Genomic DNA, 19,333 nt, shown 5'->3' on the forward strand with positions numbered 1-19,333 from the left:
GCTTTTATGTATGAGTATCGATTGACTTGATGTAATTTTGACAGAATTTTGATCTTTTCGCGATTGTTATGGCACTTCTTGTGCTTCAACTATTACGGTGTTCATAGTAATATATTCCATTTTTGTTTCTTCAACTATTAAGTATAAATATATTCATCTAGTTTGTTACACTTTTTAAATGATAAAGGAAAAAAATAAAAAAATATATAATCATACCGTCTTTCTTACATTTGTTTTAATATTTAAATTTTTTTATTATATATTTGTTACATGTTTATTTGTATTGAAAATTAAGTGTATTTTTGGAGGAAAAAAATAAAACTCAAAAGTGCTGAAAATGGTAGTTTTCTTTATATACTATACTATAGATGAAATGAACAAATAACTCAGTTAATTCGAGACGGGAGTATTAGATTTTTTTTTTGTAGTGGCCGAAGTTTGAACCTCATATCTTAGATATTTTATGACTGAGGTAAACTTATAAAGACAATACTGTATTAGATAGCAGTGTCTTAAAATAAAATAAAATAAAAAAGAGGTTTGAATTAGTATGTCGGAAGCGCATGGTGAAAAGTAAAGTTAACTAACCGTGGATGCTTCCATTGAAAGCGTACAAAAGTCACGTGACTTTCTGTTTCATCGTCAACATACATCACGTGAGTCTACGATCTGTCTCTCCGAAAATCCCCTCCTCTTTCTCTTTCATTCCGGTTAGTTAAACTGTAACAAAACGACGTAGCATCATTATTCTATTCACCTCGTGTTTCAGTTTCAGATCCTCGGAATCTGAATGGCGACGAGGAATCGCACTTTGATTTTCCGAAAATACAGAGATGCATTGAAAAGTGTCCGTGCTCCGTCGTCATCTTCGCCGCCGTCCACCTCCTCCCGCGGTGGTCCGGTAATCGAATTGGTCAGCACTTCGCTTCTTAATCCCAATCGCTCTTATGCTCCGCTTAGTACTGATGATCCTGGTGGTTCAAGGTACTCTTTCACAGATCTTATACACTCTCTGTATTTTCTTTCATGTTTTCGTAGATCAATTCGAAAATTCTTAAAATGCATACAATTTAATTTAGATCCATATGTTATTTTATTTTTAATGATTCATTAATACAAAATGGAACTATAAGAGTGATCGCATTTGGTTTTGAAGTTTGTAAATTGAAAAAATGAAGTCATATTGGAGGAAATTTTAATTTAGAATGTGCATTACTGACTGAATGTGATTCCAGTATATTCACAGAAACTGTAAACCTCTCTGAGACTAGACTACCATTCAAAATAATTAGATTGATCCGTCTTTTTAGATTGTGTGTAACTGTGTACGCTATGCATCAAAACAATTGTATATAAGAGACATACGATGAGACGCGTGAAATCATCAACAAGGAGCGGATTTGGGTTGCATTGTTGACGGCATTTCCTAATCTACACCTTCTGAAATCAGCTTTTGAATCAAACCCATATCCTCTCTCAGAGCTCTGCAACCCCCGCCATGAGCTCCTGTTAAAATATGAAATCCAATGCAATCGGAGAAGGTGGGACCCCTTCCCGGACCATGTGCATGCGAGAGCTTTAGTGCACTAGGCTGCCCTTTAAATGCAATCGGAGAAAAAGAAAATTAAGAGAAAAAGATCAGGAGAGGCAAACTAACAGAAGCAGCAAGAGAGTGAAAACTCCACATGGCCTGCAACCAGCGAATGCAACTGAGCTACCAACTTTGTCAGCGATTCTGAAAATATCTCCTTAATTCAGTTATTGCCTTAATTCAGCGATTCTGACAATATCTCCATTGGGAAAATCTTTCCTTCAGATTCTTCCACACTCCGGCAGCACTGTAGACTTCGAGTGGTTGAAGTGGTGACCAAGCTTAAGATCCTAGAACGGACAAGGTTATTACACCGTTCCCACACACTGAAGCATGGATCAAACTGGTCAGAATTGGAATGCTATCATCAAGAAACTTATGCTTATTCTTCGAAACCATTGGTCTCTTCATCAATCGAGATCAAAATTAATAATAGGTTTTCAGTAGGATGAAAGACTGGTTGAAATCAGTGTTAGGTCCATCACGATTGAAAATATAGCATTTATTTCAGAAGCTGCACCTTCTGGTCTAGCTCCACACATTTGTTCCTTGGCATTTTTGGAAGCAGAGCCATGCGTAGTGCCCCAAAAGGGAGATTTAATGCCGTAAAAGTAAAGCAAAAGGAATGGAGGAATGATTCAACTAATGAATTGAATGAGTGAATTACAGAGATCATCTACTGTTTATAGACCCAACTGACAATGACATGTTACAGACCCTAACTAAATGTACATGCTGATTAACAAAGTGGAATCACAATCATCCAGTAATAGATGGATATAATGATTATTTATTAGTAAAGATTTTTTATTTTATTCATCATTTTTCGAGAATTAGAATTGCCTTGGAAAGGGGTTTTTTCCCTTCGAAACTTGGATACTTGTTTATGAAATTGTTATGCACATTTCAGTTATTTGTCTTTTGTTTTCACATGTATGCATGTAATTGTTTTTGCGGATGCAGTAAGGGTTTAAATCCAATTACTGTGGGGCTTCCTCCAGCATGGGTGGATGTATCTGAAGAAATATCAGCAAATGTGCAACGTGCACGCACAAAAATGGCAGAACTGTCCAAGGCTCATGCAAAGGCCTTAATGCCATCGTTTGGAGATGGTAAGGACGACCAACATGCTATTGAGTCTCTAACACACGAGGTAACTGACTTGATAAAGAGATCGGAGAAGAGGCTGCGGAGACTTGCTTCTGCAGGGCCTTCTGAGGATTCTAATGTCAGGAAAAATGTGCAGGTAGCTATCACTGCATAACTTTCTCATAATACTTATAAATGGAGGTGTATTTTAGTTTTTGGCTCAGAAGAATGCATATGATTAATCAAGTTAAAATCTTTGAGGGCTCATCACAAACTAAACAAGTGACTCTACCATAGTATCACTGGTATGGTATATCGTTTCTATTTTCTAGATAGTATTTATGAGAGAAAAGAGAGAAATTATAACAAGGGGGGAGGTCGGTAGATGAACTCCAAATAAGAAAATATAAAAGGAAAAAGATCCATAAACACTAAAAAAAGAAACGTGGATTCTCCATTTAAATAAGTGTGAGCCTATAAGGTATGAGCAGACCTTAAATCCTTGGCAAATGGGTTTATAGATTCCCTTAAGGATGTGCACGGTGAAGCCTTAGAGACAATTCCATCTCAAAACCTATCCAAGGGCATGAAACATCCTTAAAGATGCGTACATTTTGCTTCAGTTAAATAATCATGTTACAAAATTTTGGCTTCCTTGTCTGTACCGGTCCTTTGATGGTAACATGAAGAAACTTCTCAAAAGTGGAAGGACGAACTCATTCTATAATAACACCAAATAATTTGTTCCGAGGGATTCCACATATAAAACACATATCTGCAGAAACAAATGTAGTGTATCCTATTTTTAGTGCTGCTCAGTAAACTATACCAAATTTAGTTGACATTATTCTGGCCTTCAAGTGTGTTGCATTTTAGAACTTAGATCTTATAAAGTGAACTTCGCAAGGAGAGGATTAGGAAAAGGAACATATAATTATTTGCTGAGTTGTTCTCCCTTTCCATGTTCTCTTTGGTCTCCACCTCTGTCCTAGTTTCAGTGACTTATTATTTGCCTACTTCTATTCAAGTCAACCATTAGTTTTGTGCTTTGTTAAATTATTTCAAATCTCTTGCATTGAGTTGCATGGTTGGGGCAAGCATATATGATCACTACTCATGATCATTTGTTGATTGCTTTATATTTGAACAATCTATGTCAAAACAAAAATGGTTTTAAGTTCTTACTTACAATTACGGTATCTATCTTTCGTTTTCGAATCATTTTAATTGATGGATTTTGAAATATTCTCCAAAATGCCTTGATTTCTGCACCCATATGTTGTTGGAAGAATCTATAATGGTATTAGTTGTAGCTTGTTGAGCATTTTCTTATTCTGTTTGGACTGTATGCAGCGTTCTCTTGCTACTGACCTTCAGAGCCTCTCTGTAGATCTTCGCAAGAAACAATCAACTTATTTGAAGCGCCTCAGACAGCAAAAAGAGGTGAGGGGAAATCTTTTTTGTGTTCCACTATTTTTCATCGATTAATAAAGAAAATAAAATTGCAATTTTTTAGGGGTTTACTGGAACAGTTTATCTATAACAAATAATTAAATAAATAAAAAATTTATCTGTTTTCAAATCAATTTGCTTCACTTTTGCTCATCAAATTTAATTTACCCTCAATTCTAATTTAGAGTACTGTAGAAAGCTGCTTCTCTCATGACTTGTCACTTTTTTATCCTGGTATGGGAAAGAGATCTCGAGTCTTGGTCTTCCCTATCATCAGCTAATAGTGAACAAGTGGTGAAGTATGGCTCTCTGTCTCTTGTCGGGAGACTATCTCAATACTCATGCTACATACCATTAAGTATATGGATTTAGCCATTTTCATTTTATGATGATGCAGGGTCACGATGGGGTTGACCTAGAGATCAACATGAATGGAAGTAAATCTAAATATGAAGACGATGACTTGGACAATATGGTATTTCTAATTGTTTGTCAGTTTTTCTTTTGTTTACCTTCGTGTTTCTTGAGAAAGGGGTGGTGGGCTAATATTTTTATATCCTTATCCCGTTTATTCCTACTTTTTCGCCGATAGTTTGGAGCATTAATTGACAAATCTAATAGCAATATGATCATTCCATGTACTGGAGTAATTGATTATATTAAATATGTTAACTATTGATCACTGATACTACCAAATCATTTATATCTAGATATTTAACGAGCATCAGATGGCCAAGCTAAAAAAAAGCGAAGCTTTCACAGTTGAAAGAGAAAAAGAGATCCAACAGGTAAGCAAAAGTTGCATATGCACCATCATTAATGACACATTTAATGCTGTTGTCTTCTCGATAGATTCACAAGTTTTTGTTGTTACAGGTTGTTGAATCTGTTAACGAGCTTGCTCAGATTATGAAGGATTTATCAGTACTAGTCATAGACCAGGTCAGCAGATCCTCTCCTTCTGTGAGGAGATAACAACTTTCTTAATTCCACACCCTTATGTAAATTGACAAACTCTATATACAGGGAACCATTGTTGATAGAATAGACTACAACATTCAGAATGTGGCAACCACGGTTGAGGATGGCCTTAAACAATTGCAGAAGGTCCTTTTTCTCTCTTCATTTTGTACTATTTTGGTTAGATTTAGTTTCCAAATTCCCTCTTGCCCCTCTATAACATTCTCTTTATCTCTTTTGCTCTATGGTAATTATTTTGTTTATGGGACATGCAGGCAGAGAGAACTCAGAAGAAGGGAGGCATGGTAATGTGTGCGTCAGTGCTTCTTATCATGTGCTTTGTTATGTTGGTTCTCTTAATCATTAAGGAAATTATTTTGTGACCCGTCGTGATATTTCATATCCTATTCTTTATAATATTGGTCACCTATCATTGGTGTGACCTTTCCATTTACACACCATCTCTTGCCTGATCGAGCATAGTACAGCAGACTGTCTTAGAGAAAACATGGAGTTTTGGAGTAGCTGTAGCCACTGCACATGGCTTGGCAACAGTGGCTTACGAGGCAATACAAGTTCTCTTGAAATATTTTTTTTGTTTCGCCATGGAGGAGATAGCGCGGAGTAGATGTGTTAGAAGAAAAAGAGCTTTAGAGGTTGGTGTGGTACAGTAGAAATTATACATAAATCCAGAAAATGTAAAGAGGGCAGTTATGAACCTGTACTTAACATTCTTTGCCTGTGGAACTTGGTGTTGAAATCCTTTTCATGTGTTTTTTTCCTATCATTTTTATCTCTTTTCCCCTCAAGCAATTGCATTTAGGGGGGGATTAGAATTTTGTTTGCATAAAAAAAAAAAAATCATAATAAAAATGGAGGTTTTTGTTTGGTGATAGAATTTAGGCTAAATTACCTTTTTGGTCCTCTAACCATTTAATTGGTATCGGATTGGTCCTCTAACTAAAAATTGATTTATTTCAGTCCTCTAAGTTTCTCACCGTTACTATATTTAGTCCTTTCTGTTAGTTTTATTCAAATAAACGTTAGGGTTTGTGTTATGAGGGTCCTCTAACTTTATTTATTAGTATCATTTTGGTCATATGCCTTGTTAAGGTATTATGATTAAATAGTGACTAATATTATTGGTAACTGTTATGGTTCATATGTATGTGTGAAACAGGAGGTCAGACACCCACATAACACAAACCCTAACGTTTATTTGAATAAAACTAACATAAAGGACTAAATGTAGTAACGGTGAGAAACTTAGAGGACCGAAATAAATCAATTTTTAGTTATAGGATCAATCCGATACCAATTAAATAGTTAGAGGACCAAAAAAGTAATTAAGCCTAGAATTTATAAATGCGGATGATTGGGTAACATTATCATCAGTTGCATACCATTTGCATCAAGTAAATCAACTTATTAAATAAAATAAAGTTATTTTTTAAGAACCTAACGGCCTTTGTAATTACTACTACTTCTTTTTCCAACTCAAACTGCAATTTTTTACTGTTCCAGTTATTTTTTTGTGTTACAAAGGTAAAATGAACATTTAACTGCAAGAATATAGCTGCATAATCAGGAGCTAACAACAAAGTTATGCATACCATAAAGAGAAATCACTCAATAAGATTAACACCTCACAGGTCACATTCATATCCAACACAGGCAAAATAAACGAATCTTCCAAGCAATAAGCATGACCTCCCTTCAAAAAAAATCACCTTACAACCTGCAAAATTATGCAGGTCCAATCTTTGCTACCTGGTCAAAGCATAAGCACAACCTACACCAAAAATGATGAAATAGCTTGCTGCCAATGCATATAAGGTCTACATAAACTCCTTTAGTCGCTTATCAACTAGCCTTGACACTTCAATACATATTGCCAAAATTAATCAATCAGCATGTTCATAAACGTGAATAATAGAAGAGGGATATGCACCAACCTTCAACATAATATACCAGAATATATACTGCATAACTCCATTCACCCCACATAGCCAACACAACATGCGAACAACGCTTGATCCTCTGCTACTCCTCATTTAGAACTTACCAGAATGATGCAACAGTATCACAAATATTGTTTCCTAGTTTTTTAAATCAGTCCTAGCCATTCATGCGGGTACAGACACCATTGAGAAATAGTATAGTTGAGACTGTTCGCTTTAGTTTTCAACCAATTCCATGATAAGTTTTTTCTTCTTCCACTAAATTTTTCAGCCTCACTTCATTGTCACTGAATGCCCTTCCATGTCTCGCCTCAAATACAAGCGAGCCACACCACACTATGTTCAACAACTCTCCACCCACCAATCAATCTCACATATTGATCGATGTGTTCAGCCTCATCATTATGTACGACGGAGTTAACACCAAAACTGCACATTGCTTACATACAGTAGTAAACACGGAACACTCAAAGAAAAAGATGAGTCGCGGATTCCTCAGTGTTGCAACCACCAACAAAATGAGTCATGTTTTGGAATAGTCATTTGTAGGAAGTTTATTTTGGAATAGTCGTCAAGCAAACTTAGGAAGGAATGTACTTATGTCATGCAATTCCTGCGTGCCATAATCAACATACCTTATAAGCGCGCCTTACAGAATTCCTGCGTGCCATAAGCAAGTTATCTTCCACATTCTCTTTCAGCCCCATTTTACAGCATATTTTATTTTCTAAGTAGAAGGATTGTACAGTGTTATAACATTTTTACAGCATACACATGTTGTATAATGTGTTATGTTACAAATTAAACATAAGTAAATATAACGTGTTATAACATTTTTACAGCATACACATGTTGTATAATGTGTTATGTTACAAATTAAACATAAGTAAATATAACTATGCAACTGAGTCCTTCAAAAAAAAAAAACTATGCAACTGATTAACCAATTAATTTGGCTCAAATGGTTAATGAACTCATCACACGAAGAATTATTCAGGATAATCTGAATTTGATTCCTGGAACTCTTGGATTATACATTGACTATGGAGGCATCCCCTTGGTGTTGAATAAAACCAAATGATTTCTAATTTCCCCGATGTCCAATTACGTCTAAGAAAACCTAAAACAGAAAAAACCATATTAATGCAACATCATTTAACGAGTTAATACAAGATTTGTTTGTCTATTTAGCAGGTAAGTAAATTAATGAAATTTATTTCTTAATAAGTTTTTACGAAATAGAAAGTAAAATACCAAGTATTCAACAACAAGCTTTCATAGCTCAGTTGGTTAGAGCACCCGTTTAGTAAGCGGGAGGTCTTGAGTTCAACTCTCAATGAAAGCAGAAATTTTTATTTTTGGCAAAAAAAGCTTCATAACAGACTTCAACCCGTTCTCGTGTAATTAAACCACCAGATATACCAGCAACCCTTCCAAAGTATATAAAAGACAACTATTTGTTCCTAGGTTTTATTTGGTCGAAACCATTTTGTTTCCAACTTAAGTAGCCGATCCTTCTGCGATTCACGGCTAACCCAAGCTCAAAGCTACTAAAACAAGGGTCTTAAGCATTCTTCATTTTTGTATTGTTCCTAGATTTTTTTTTTTTTTAATTGCATGATATTTAACTCTTCGTCAGAATTTGAACTTTGATTATTTAACTCGTCAACTCATTTAGTCTCATAACTCAAACCAGCCTAACCACACAATCCCTCCAACCATCGGATGAATTGAATCAACTACATAAACTAACCACACAATGATATTAGAAAACTATTGCATAGACACTCATTGATACACCCAAATAGCACAATAAGATAGATAAAAACGATGATATATTGATGATGTGATAGAAGAGAGAGATAGGTAGAAAATAAGATGTTGAACGAGTATTAAGACAATGAAGGGATCTAAACACTCATTCAAATATCATTGATCATATTGAATCTAAATATTATTCAAATACTCTTTGCGGTTTCAATTATAAGCAAAAATTACATACCAAATACATTGAATAAATCTAAAAAATAAAATGAGTAAGAGTTTAAATTTGAAGATTTGATCACTTGCTTAACATGCTTTGGTTAATTACCACCCTGACAATCACACCTTTGTTTGGTTCACGCATACGATTCCCAATATTCCACTATGACTGGAGGGAAAATGAAAGGAAAAAGAAAACAAGCCAATGACTGCCATGTGCATAGGCCGTGCACTTTTTGTACAGAGACTAGACCTTCTTTTTTTTTTCTTTCCGGAAAACTAGCTGTAGATATTACAGAAATTACATGAAAATAATGAGTAAGATAAGATATTTCAGGGATCAAAACAGGAAGTCAGAAAAATTAGACTACACAAAAAAGTGTATTTGGAATAAAAAGTCATTTTTAAACAAACATTAAAACGTCATCTGTTAGTAAACATCTCTATTTCTCAAGGAATAGAATTCCATCTTTTGAAATATTGGCTGTTTTTTTAGGGAAAAAAATGGTGCAAAATGTGCAACATAAGAAATGAAGATCATCCCTATTATTTCCAATATACGATTAGTGGTTCCCAACATTTAATACGAACCGAGGGCTCTTACATTAGCAATAATTTGTACGAAATTGTTAGGAATAAAATGCACATTGCATACGTAAAACAAGGATTTATAAGAATGTTAAATGAGTGAACGATTTATGAGAAAGTTAAATGAATGCCATATGATAGAACCTGGAACGGATAGAAATTGCGTGAAACTTTATATAATACAAAATAATTGCACCACACTATTTGTTTAAGACATTGCAAAACAAACTTTCATCGACGAAAATAGGGACACTGGATATATGGATAACATAATGAATAACTGAACTCTAGGGTAAACTTTCATCGACCAAAAAAATTCATAGGTACCGATGGGTAAAAACTCCAACGAGCATCTGGCATTTTGCCAAATAGACCCACAATCGTAACTAAAACTTAAGTGACTCACTCACTGACTCCAAACTATTACATATAACCAAGAAAAAATCATGATACTGAACATTCATTTTATGTATTATCACTTCACAGAGAAGTCTAGTATTGTCTACGGTGACCAAAAAATCAAGCCACCACACATCTGTCACCATGAGATATGAAAAACCAGGCATTGCCCAAGCCAATCCAGCAACGCTCTATTTACCAATGTTGGACCTTGTTGGACACAGAAACAACACATTGATTCAACCCCAGCTTGTCCCATCATACGGGGTGACTTTAATGATAGACCAGACAAAACTCCTGCAAAATTCTTGATAAAGTTAAAACACAAGAAGAAAACGTAAACATGCAAATTACTAAGATAATAGAATAATTCCATACAGAAATTTGCAGACGAACCAGAAAAGGCTAAATATAAGACACGGCCCCATTGAAGCATGAACATCTACTGATTGAAGTTAAATCCACCCGAAGGCACAGAAGGAACCTCAGCGCTACCGAAGTTGAATCCTGATTGAGAAGCATCGCCTGGAGGCATGGTCTCATCTTCTTCCTCCAACCAGTATGTCTCAAGAATCTTCACAGCCTTTTCATAAATCTCTGTGTTGTCATGACTCTGGAGGTTCTCAATTTTCTCCAACCCCTCAGCATCATCAATCATCTGGGCATATAGATTCACATCACCATTATTGCCTATATTTTTATCCGCTTCTCCAACCTTCAAGATGTTTTCAAGGCCTTCCAGACAAACTGTCACAATCCTAGGATCGGGACAGATAAGAAGATCACACAAGGGCTTAATACACCCTTGACTTACTAGGTACCTGTCAACCATGGAGAATAATTAATATTTAGCAAGAAAAATAAATAACGATGCCATAATATTAATAACCCTCCAGGGGAATATTGAAAATGCATCTCTCATACTTGATTTGTTCGTGAGATCCACCAGATGTAGCATTAGAAATAGCCCAAGCAGCCTCTTTCTTGATATCAAACTCAGCATTTTGAAGCAGACTCACCAGAGGACCAAATATATTGGCCTCGATCACAGCCTGTTAAATATTAGGAAATTAGGATATAAGAATTGAAGAAGTGTTCACTGCAATCAGAACTCGATCAATATCAAATTCTAATTATCATGCAGTTCAACTGTACCTGAATCTGCTGTTTATTCCCAGCTGTAATGTTTGATATGGTCCAGCAAGCTTCCTTCTTGATGCTTTTCTTATAATTATTGGTCAACAGATTGTATAGACAAGGAAGAGCCTGATGATTGATGATAACCTATGGGGCAAGGCACCAGGTTAAAACCAACAAACAAACAATATAAATTATGAAAAGCATGCTTCGACACTGAAATGCATCATTTCCGTAGTATAAATGATAAGATCTCAGCAGAAACTTGTTGACGTAACACGTGACCAAAAAATATTCAGAAAGAAATAGAGCTGGTCATTTCACAATCCAGGAAAAAATCAGTATTTGAATAACCTCAATCAAATTTAAAGAAAGGTTTGACATATGGATCAAGCAATAATCCAAAGAAAGGTTTGGCATATGACTCAAGCAATTACATTGAAATAGGTGTAACGATAACAACAAAACCTTAGTAATCTAACAAGCAAACGATAAAATGATTATTGTAACATAACAGATAGACAAAAAATGAAAGATGCATAACATCAGCAGAAGGTAACAATGCAATCAACAAGCATAAGACTCCAATAGTGAAAAGTAAAATGGAAACATTATAAGTTTATTATATCTGAAAGGACTGCTCAAGTTTAAAACAAAGAGAAAATATAAGAGGTTGCAAATAATAATAAGTCATGCTATCAGTTTTTTTTAACGGCAAATGTTAGTGGTTAGTGTGCTCTGTTAGTGGGGATTGAGTGTGCTCTGTAAGTGTGAGTTGAACCTATGACCTCCCTATCACTCTAAGCCTCATACTCCCAGATCCGAAGCTAATACCACCAGGCCAACCCAAGTGGGTTACTCTATGCCTTATGTTGGTAGTTAGTGTGCTCTGTTAGTGGGGGTTGAGTGTGATCTGTAAGTGCGAGTTGAACCCATTACCTCCCAATCACATTTAGTAAGCCTTATGTTTCTCCCCCCAAACCAAACATGATGTTCGTAACAAATAAAACCACAAGAAAATCACCGAGACAGAAAGGCAAAGTAACTTGTTGTGCATAACAAAACAACATGAGATGCCCCCGGGGTCAATACCTGAGTTTGCAAATCATCTCCAGTGACAATGTTTCCAACAGTACGAAGAGCAGGAATTAGCACTGAAGGAGATGGGTGCCTGAACAAGAGTAGAACATTCAGAATTATAAAAAATAAAAAAATAAAAAAATAAAAAGCTGCAGTGGCACATGCATTCTTGCACAGCCAAATTTGAGATGTGAGGTACTCACAATAGAAGCTCAACAAGTCGGGGACAAACACCAGCTTCAATTACAGCTTGAATTTTATCGTTTGTACCATCAGAAAGATATGATAGTGCCCAGCAGGCATCAGTCAAGACTTCTTCATCATTTGAATGTATAAGACCAGCAAGAGCAGGAAGTGCAGGTTTAACCTATAAAAAATAGTAGAATGTAAGATCCAAAAATAGAACACAATGGTAGTTAACACAACACGAGCAGTAAATCAAATATTGAGCAGATGGATAACCAACCCTTCAGGTTCACATACACAACCAACAAATAATAAAAAAAATTGTACTAGTGGCTACTCTCCAATCGCATACTTTGCAATTTCATGATGGAAATGCATGAAAGAAAGTACAGATGAAAAAGCCAAACAATGTTATCCATAAGATCAGAAGTATTATGTATAATATTAAATGTAATACTCTAATCTATAGGGTAAGTAACCATACTCTTTTGCGACAGGACTAAGTTATTCGATTCATAGAGAATAAGCAACGCATATTTTTATACCTGATCAAAAGGAGGCTGTGGCTTGCCCCTGCAGAAGTTTGAAAGTGTCCAGGTAGCATTTCTCAGCATAGAAAGCTTCGCATGCTCATTCAATTGTGCCAAAAGAGGAACCAAAGCCCCGTGACCGAGAACAAGATCACGACATCTGGGAGAATCTCCAGCAACATTTCCTAATGCCCACACAGCCTGCAAAACAAAAATCACACAGGAGAAATGATTAGTTTTCAAGAAAAGATATCATGGGTGCAACTACAATTTCCTACACACACAAAAGAGGTTAGGATCCAATATTTAGAAAATAATAATAATAATAATATTCTTAGTTTCCCAAAGTTTCTGCATTTTAAAGGCAGATGAAGGTATGTTAAGACATGTCAAATATACCTGCTCACGGACATCGTCGCTGGAAGAAGCAAGGAGCTTCACAAAAATTGGGACAGCCCCATGGTCAATTACCACCTTAGTGTTTTCAGATGTTCCAGAAGCTATGTTTGTCAAAGCCCAAGCTGCCTCAAACTGCAACACACAATACATGATGTTAAGGTCATGTATCAGCAACATGGATGCATAGGTACGGTGGGTACATGAATTTTACAAAGTTAAGGGTATGGGTACGTCAATAATAAAACTTTTGAGATTTATATATATGATAACAGGAAAAGAGTTATATTCAATTCACAACAAAACATCACAATAAAAGTTAAAACTTCAAAAACTAGGTTTGGTCACAACAATAAAGAAACTCACAACAACAACAACCAAGCCTTTTCCCACTAAGTGGGGTCGGCTACATGGATCAAATGACGCCATAGTGTTCTATCAAAAACCATATTTGGATCCAACTCATTGACCTCTAAATCTTTTCTAATGGTTTCTCAAATGGTTTTCCTAGGTCTACCTCTACCTCTTTTAACCTGACTCTCCTCCATTTGATCTACTCTTCTTACAAATAATAATAATCATATATGATTATGTATTTGTATTTATATTTATATATGAAAAAACAATAAAGTTCACTGGCGGCCGAATATAGAGAAAAAATAGAGTTCCAACAAGCACCATACATGTAAAGGTACCATGGTACGCATCTGGTACGGGTACTTGACAGTTTTACAAGTACACGTGCTTCAGAGATCAGCGACAACAAAACATTAATTGCTAATCATTACTTAAATACACACAAATAAAAACGAACAAAACAACAAACCTGCAACTGCGGAAAGTCTTCCCTCATCAGAAACTCGACAAAACGAGAAACAACACCAGTCTGTATAACCTCCTCAATCGGTGGAGTACGTTCTGCCACACAAATATCAAAGTCAATCAAAGATGCCTAAATTAATTACTTCATAAATTAAAAACACTAAACAGTAAAGTAGAGTAATTAATCTAATCTAATCTAATTCCGAACCAATAGATAGCAGCTTTCGAAACTGAGTCGTTGATTCAAGCTGCAAGTTATTATCATCACTCCACACACCAGCAACCATAGTTGGCAAATGTTCCAACTGCAACAACAACAACATAGAAAACGCAACTACAATTCAGAAATTTTTTAACCCTAACCTAATTCAAACAAATCTAAAAAAATTAATAACAAATTAAGCAAACTAATTCAAATTAAACAAGTGAGCAATCAGATTACGATTAATAAAGCTTTGATCAGAGTGATTACAAATAATAAGAAAGTTAATCGATTAATTGAAAAAAATAACCTTCTTCTCGACGACGTTAGAGTGAAGAGCGGAAGGAATCTGCTGAGGTTGAAGACCTTCGCGCCTCTTTTTGAGCAAACTCTCTTCACGACGATTCTTACGGATCTCAACCATGGTGTCTTCACGGCGACGGCGGCCTTCTTCGGCATCGACGGCGACCTTGTATCGGTTGCGACGGACCTCGGTCCTTGAGTTTGCGTTTGGACGATACGACATCGTTTAGAAGGAAGTGATCGACGGAGAAGAGAAAGAGGCAGTGGAGACTATACTGCTCTATTGGATGTTGATTTGATTGATGTATGAATGAAACTAACGGTAGGGTTTGTGTTTTGTACTAGTAGATTATTAAATAGAGAGAAAGACACCAAAATTTGTGATTTCTTTTTCTTAAGTTTAAATTTTAAATCAATTACCATTCATTTATGATAACTCCTCGTGGTTGCCTTGCACTTCTGATTCTTAATCTTTGGATTTATTTGGATAAACCACTTATTGTGCTTGCAGTTAAGCAATGATTTAGACGTTGTGTTATTTCTAACGATTCAACAAACACACTTAAATTTTGACAGTATCATTTCAGTCTGTAAATTATCACATTGCAGTCAAACATACTCTAATCAACATTAACAAATCATATTTTAACTAATTTCATCATCAACAATCTAAAAAAAAAAAAAATCATTGAGACATTTCACCGAACACATAAGAGTGCAATTTTTAAACAACTAAGAAATCTAACAATTTCTAAACCCTAAATTGCCGCATTGTACTCTAAACAACAATTCATAACTTAATTTGTCACTAAAAATGTATAATTTCTTCAAAAAAAATCACAAAATTTCAACAAAAAATAAGCAATGAAGTAAAATAAGAAACACTTACTTGTTCAATTGCGTGATTTGATGATGATTTGCTTGAGTTTTGTGAAATCGCACTTGGAGGAAAAAAAATCGTATTTTGGATGTTTTGAAAATGAAGGGTTGTGTTTTGTTTTGTTGTATTATAACACTTAAGTCACGCAGCGTGGCTTAACTCACACATGGGTATACTTGTCATATCAGTCGGGCGAGAGCATTTTATGTTGGGAGAAGGGAAAAATTCAAAATAAAAGAAGGAGAGACGCCAAGGCTGGCCCTGTGCATAGGCCCGAGGTGCGACGGTCTAGGATCCAAGCTTGTAGAGGTCCAATTTTTTTCAGGGGTTCTATATAGCAAAAGTTGTTTTTATAGGGAATTTATATAGCGAATTGTAGTAGGGGACCTAACATGAACATAATTTTAAGCCCTAATAATAATTTTTTGCTATACATCCCCCCAGCAAGTATTTTAAAACATAAAGTTTACTATCAAATGAGTCATACAAAAACGTGGAAAATTTGGACAATGAAATGAAACTGAGAAAATTGATGATAATTCAAGTGTTTCTAATGCATCTTGATAACAAATCAAATGATATTCTAGTTGAGAACCGATATACTGGAGAAATAAATCTTAATTTTTCCAGTGACAATCTTAGGCATTTCTCACATGCGATTTATTCAAGAAGACTAAGCACTGATGAGATTAATGGTCGAAAATTGTCAGTTTACTGCGAATATATTGACATTATATTGTTTTAGTTGTAAATTGTACAAACCTTCTACCTCTGGTAACTTGATTCCTACCAAGTGATTGGAAGCATGTTAACCAAAGACCCACACATCGTGAAAATAGTGTCGAATATGTGACTAATATGAATGCTTGGAATGAGTTAAGAATAAAATTGGATTAAATTCATAAAATTGATAAACACTTGCAAGAAAAATTATGAAAGAGAAAAAGTATCGAAGAGAGGTCTTGCATAAGATATTTTTAGTTATGAAATGTCTTGCTAGGAATAATCCTACCTACCCGTCTTTTTGGTTAATTTTGGTTCGGCCGCCCAAACTTTATTTGTTTTGTTATTCTTTTTCTTTTTTAGTAATATTATATAGCAAGGGGTGCATCTGACACGCGGTGTTTTGAGGCGTTAGCATAGTTGGGATGCAAAAACATCGTATTATGGTCCAAGTTTTTTTTTAAATGTTATATTGTGGTGACGTGGAGTGTCAGCATAGCTGGGATGTCAATTGCCGTAACTAATGTGAGTCTAATTCGTCGTTTATAAAAAAAATGATGTTATGTAAGGGGTTTATTTTTTTCTCACGTTTTGCCCAAGGGCCATAAAATGCCAGAAACGAGATTGGGAGACGCTCAACCAGAACGATACCATCAAGTAATCTTTGAATAATGTTTTGAGAAGAATGAAGATACCTTGTTTTGTAAGTGATGGGACCTTCACTATTTTTTTTTGTTGATAGACGAGATGACAAAGTCAACACAAACTCACACACACAAAGTGGAGGTTCCGAGGTTCGAACTCGGATCATGACGTCCAGCCTAACAATTTCGGCATTTTTGTCATTCGAGCTAGGACTCATGGGACATACCTACACTAATTTTGTTTAGTAGAAAAATAAATGTTAGACTAATTAAGAAAAATCAGGGTTAATCTTACATTTAAAATATGGTCATGCTAACTGCTACTCCCAGAGCATTTGTTAAGCATACCAAAAAAAGAAATTATTAGCATAAAAGAAAACTGTCTTTGACTTTTTATAAATTAATTACATAATTTCAATGCATTAACTACTATATAATTTCCTTTTTAGCATGCTTAACTCGTGCCCCAGATTACTTTAATATATATATATATATATATATATATATATATATATATCTTAAATAAGTGACGAAATCTATACTAATATTTTTTTTTGGTCAAGAGACCTATACTAATTTTATTTAGTAAAATAAATAAGTGTGTCATTGACGAGTATCCTAAAAATACTCTTTAAAAATTTCTAATACAAAAATAATCATTAAAAAAATTCAAAACTCCAATTTTCAATATATTAATTATATAAACTTTAACTAAAACTTACTATTTACCAAACAATATTTTCCTTTTGAGGTAATTACTAAACAATGCTTAAAGACCGTCATTAACCTTTCTGAAAAATAAATGTTAGACTACGGTTAGAAAAAACAACACTCCTCATAATGGATCAAAATGCCCTAAAAGACAAAACAAACAAAACAACATTTCCCTAAAGAAAAAAAAAACATTGTGTAGATTGTTAAAAACAAAAAAACAACATTGTGTAGATGGATAAGACCGAAAACATACATATGTCCAAGCAGTATAATTTTCGACCCTTATGATAACGGTATATACTTGGTCACGTGTCGTGCAGTCATCCCATGGCCGCCACTTCAATGTCCCCCCAGCCTCCTCCCGCAGCTCTCTCTCAAAAATATCATTGGCATTTACGAAAAGACGCGGAATAATACTGAGATAAAGTTGGTCAAATAATCTTCAAAATAGAAAAATGTTAATGAGTCAAAAGTGAAAATAATTTGTTGTAATTAATATATTTGAATTTAATTCCTTGATTTTTGATTAATTGAATGCATAAAATATAAGATAATGTTTTTACTTTTAGGTTGCTTAACATGTGTCTTTAAAGCACAAGTTAACATGATCCTTAAATGAAGTTTGAAATAAATTTTGATATATTTTTTTAAAATTTTTTTAAATAAAAAATAAATTTTTGTTTGTAAGTCTAAAACGAGGATTTTTTTGACAAAAACAAAAACAAAAAAAAAATGAAAGTTTTGATGGTCTTAGCTTTATTTTTCGAAAAAAGAAAAACATAGACTCTACTTTTAAGTCGGCTCTTAACTTGACAAAATAAAAATTGGCTCTCAATTAAGTTGAGATTTTCACAAAACATTAGTAATATCTTTCCTGTCATTTTTTTAGGGTGGTGTTACCTTGTGTTCTTTAGATACATGTTAAGGAATCTAAAGAAGTAATTTTACATTAAAAAACATAACATTTAACTTTTAAGAAGTTAAATACACGATTTTTGATACATATATTTTTATAATGAGTTCCTTAACATTTGTCCTTGAAGATGCAAATTAATATTTGTCTTTTTTTAATATCTTTCGTATTTTAATAATTTTTACGATCATCTTTGCATGCTAAATTTGATTTCTTTTTCATATGTCTTTCATTTATTTTTCTGTCTTTTCTTTTTGTTTTTTCTTTCTTGTAGTTATATGGATTGTTTGCTCAATTCTTTCGAGTTACACATCAATGAAATTTGATTTAGTTGATATTTAATTAAAAGTTTTCTTAAGAATATTTGGATGGGAACAAAGTTTTAGATTTAAACTTAGTAGTAATAAGAATGCAATAATGTAAAATCTTTACAAATACTAGCAAAAAGGCGTGTACTCATGTATCAGTATTTTTGCTATTTTTATTGCGCTAGATTATCAATTATATTTTATGTGTAAATTACAAATGATATTATTTATATATTTATGACTCTTAAATATATAAATAATATGTAAAATCTTTTCAAATATGTAAATTACATTTGTAAAATCTTTTTAAATGTAACAAACTTAATAAATCATATTTACATTTTTCAATGACAACAATAATATAACAAATATAATAAAACAGTATTTTTTTAATAACACTAACAATATAAAATTATTGTGATAAAAATTTGTTTAAAAATATAATTAGAATAACAAAAAAAGTCTACAAACC

The 19,333-nt window shown here is 34.1% G+C and overlaps 2 protein-coding genes and 1 non-coding gene across 4 annotated transcripts; 2 read left to right on the forward strand and 1 right to left on the reverse strand.

The window, feature by feature from the left end:
• Positions 1-618: 618 nt before the first annotated feature.
• LOC11407189 (syntaxin-43) lies at positions 619-5,879 on the forward strand. The gene is made up of 8 exons (XM_024782828.2): positions 619-984; positions 2,555-2,837; positions 4,034-4,123; positions 4,530-4,607; positions 4,843-4,920; positions 5,009-5,074; positions 5,159-5,239; positions 5,368-5,879. Exons 1-8 carry the CDS (start codon positions 791-793, stop codon positions 5,473-5,475), a joined length of 978 nt encoding a protein of 325 aa, XP_024638596.1. The 5' UTR covers positions 619-790; the 3' UTR covers positions 5,476-5,879.
• Positions 5,880-8,324: 2,445 nt separating this feature from the next.
• TRNAT-AGU (transfer RNA threonine (anticodon AGU)) lies at positions 8,325-8,398 on the forward strand. Its single transcript has one exon. It is a non-coding gene; the product is annotated as a tRNA-Thr (tRNA).
• Positions 8,399-9,776: 1,378 nt separating this feature from the next.
• On the reverse strand, positions 9,777-15,048 carry LOC11440778 (importin subunit alpha-2). 2 transcript variants are annotated; one of them, XR_003011628.2, is made up of 11 exons: positions 14,687-15,048; positions 14,383-14,479; positions 14,179-14,270; positions 13,356-13,487; positions 12,972-13,157; positions 12,444-12,607; positions 12,253-12,331; positions 11,179-11,307; positions 10,948-11,075; positions 10,402-10,844; positions 9,777-10,320 (listed from the first exon to the last, which is right to left on the reverse strand). XR_003011628.2 is itself a non-coding variant. In XM_003591149.4 (11 exons), exons 1-10 carry the CDS (start codon positions 14,900-14,902, stop codon positions 10,466-10,468), a joined length of 1,602 nt encoding a protein of 533 aa, XP_003591197.1. In that variant the 5' UTR covers positions 14,903-15,046; the 3' UTR covers positions 9,777-10,320; positions 10,420-10,465. The 2 variants fall into 2 exon arrangements, 1 of the variants encoding a protein (XP_003591197.1); XM_003591149.4 differs by having other exon boundaries at positions 10,420-10,844; positions 14,687-15,046.
• Positions 15,049-19,333: the final 4,285 nt, after the last annotated feature.

The sequence above is a fragment of the Medicago truncatula genome, chromosome 1 (genome assembly GCF_003473485.1).
Source record: "Medicago truncatula cultivar Jemalong A17 chromosome 1, MtrunA17r5.0-ANR, whole genome shotgun sequence".
Taxonomy (NCBI): Eukaryota; Viridiplantae; Streptophyta; class Magnoliopsida; order Fabales; family Fabaceae; genus Medicago; species Medicago truncatula.

What these genes read in the sequence shown, in the direction of transcription:
- LOC11407189 (XM_024782828.2), top strand. Translation starts at nt 791, where the DNA reads ATGGCGACGAGGAATCGCACTTTGATTTTCCGAAAATACAGAGATGCA. An exon ending in GATGATCCTGGTGGTTCAAG is followed by an intron (nt 985 to 2,554) that starts GTACTCTTTCAC and finishes TTGCGGATGCAG; the next exon opens with TAAGGGTTTAAATCCAATTA. An exon ending in ACGATGACTTGGACAATATG is followed by an intron (nt 4,608 to 4,842) that starts GTATTTCTAATT and finishes ATTTATATCTAG; the next exon opens with ATATTTAACGAGCATCAGAT.
- LOC11440778 (XM_003591149.4), bottom strand. Translation starts at nt 14,902, where the DNA reads ATGTCGTATCGTCCAAACGCAAACTCAAGGACCGAGGTCCGTCGCAAC. An exon ending in GCGACGATGTCCGTGAGCAG is followed by an intron (nt 13,158 to 13,355) that starts GTATATTTGACA and finishes TTTGTTTTGCAG; the next exon opens with GCTGTGTGGGCATTAGGAAA. An exon ending in GAGATGATTTGCAAACTCAG is followed by an intron (nt 11,308 to 12,252) that starts GTATTGACCCCG and finishes CTTGCCCCATAG; the next exon opens with GTTATCATCAATCATCAGGC.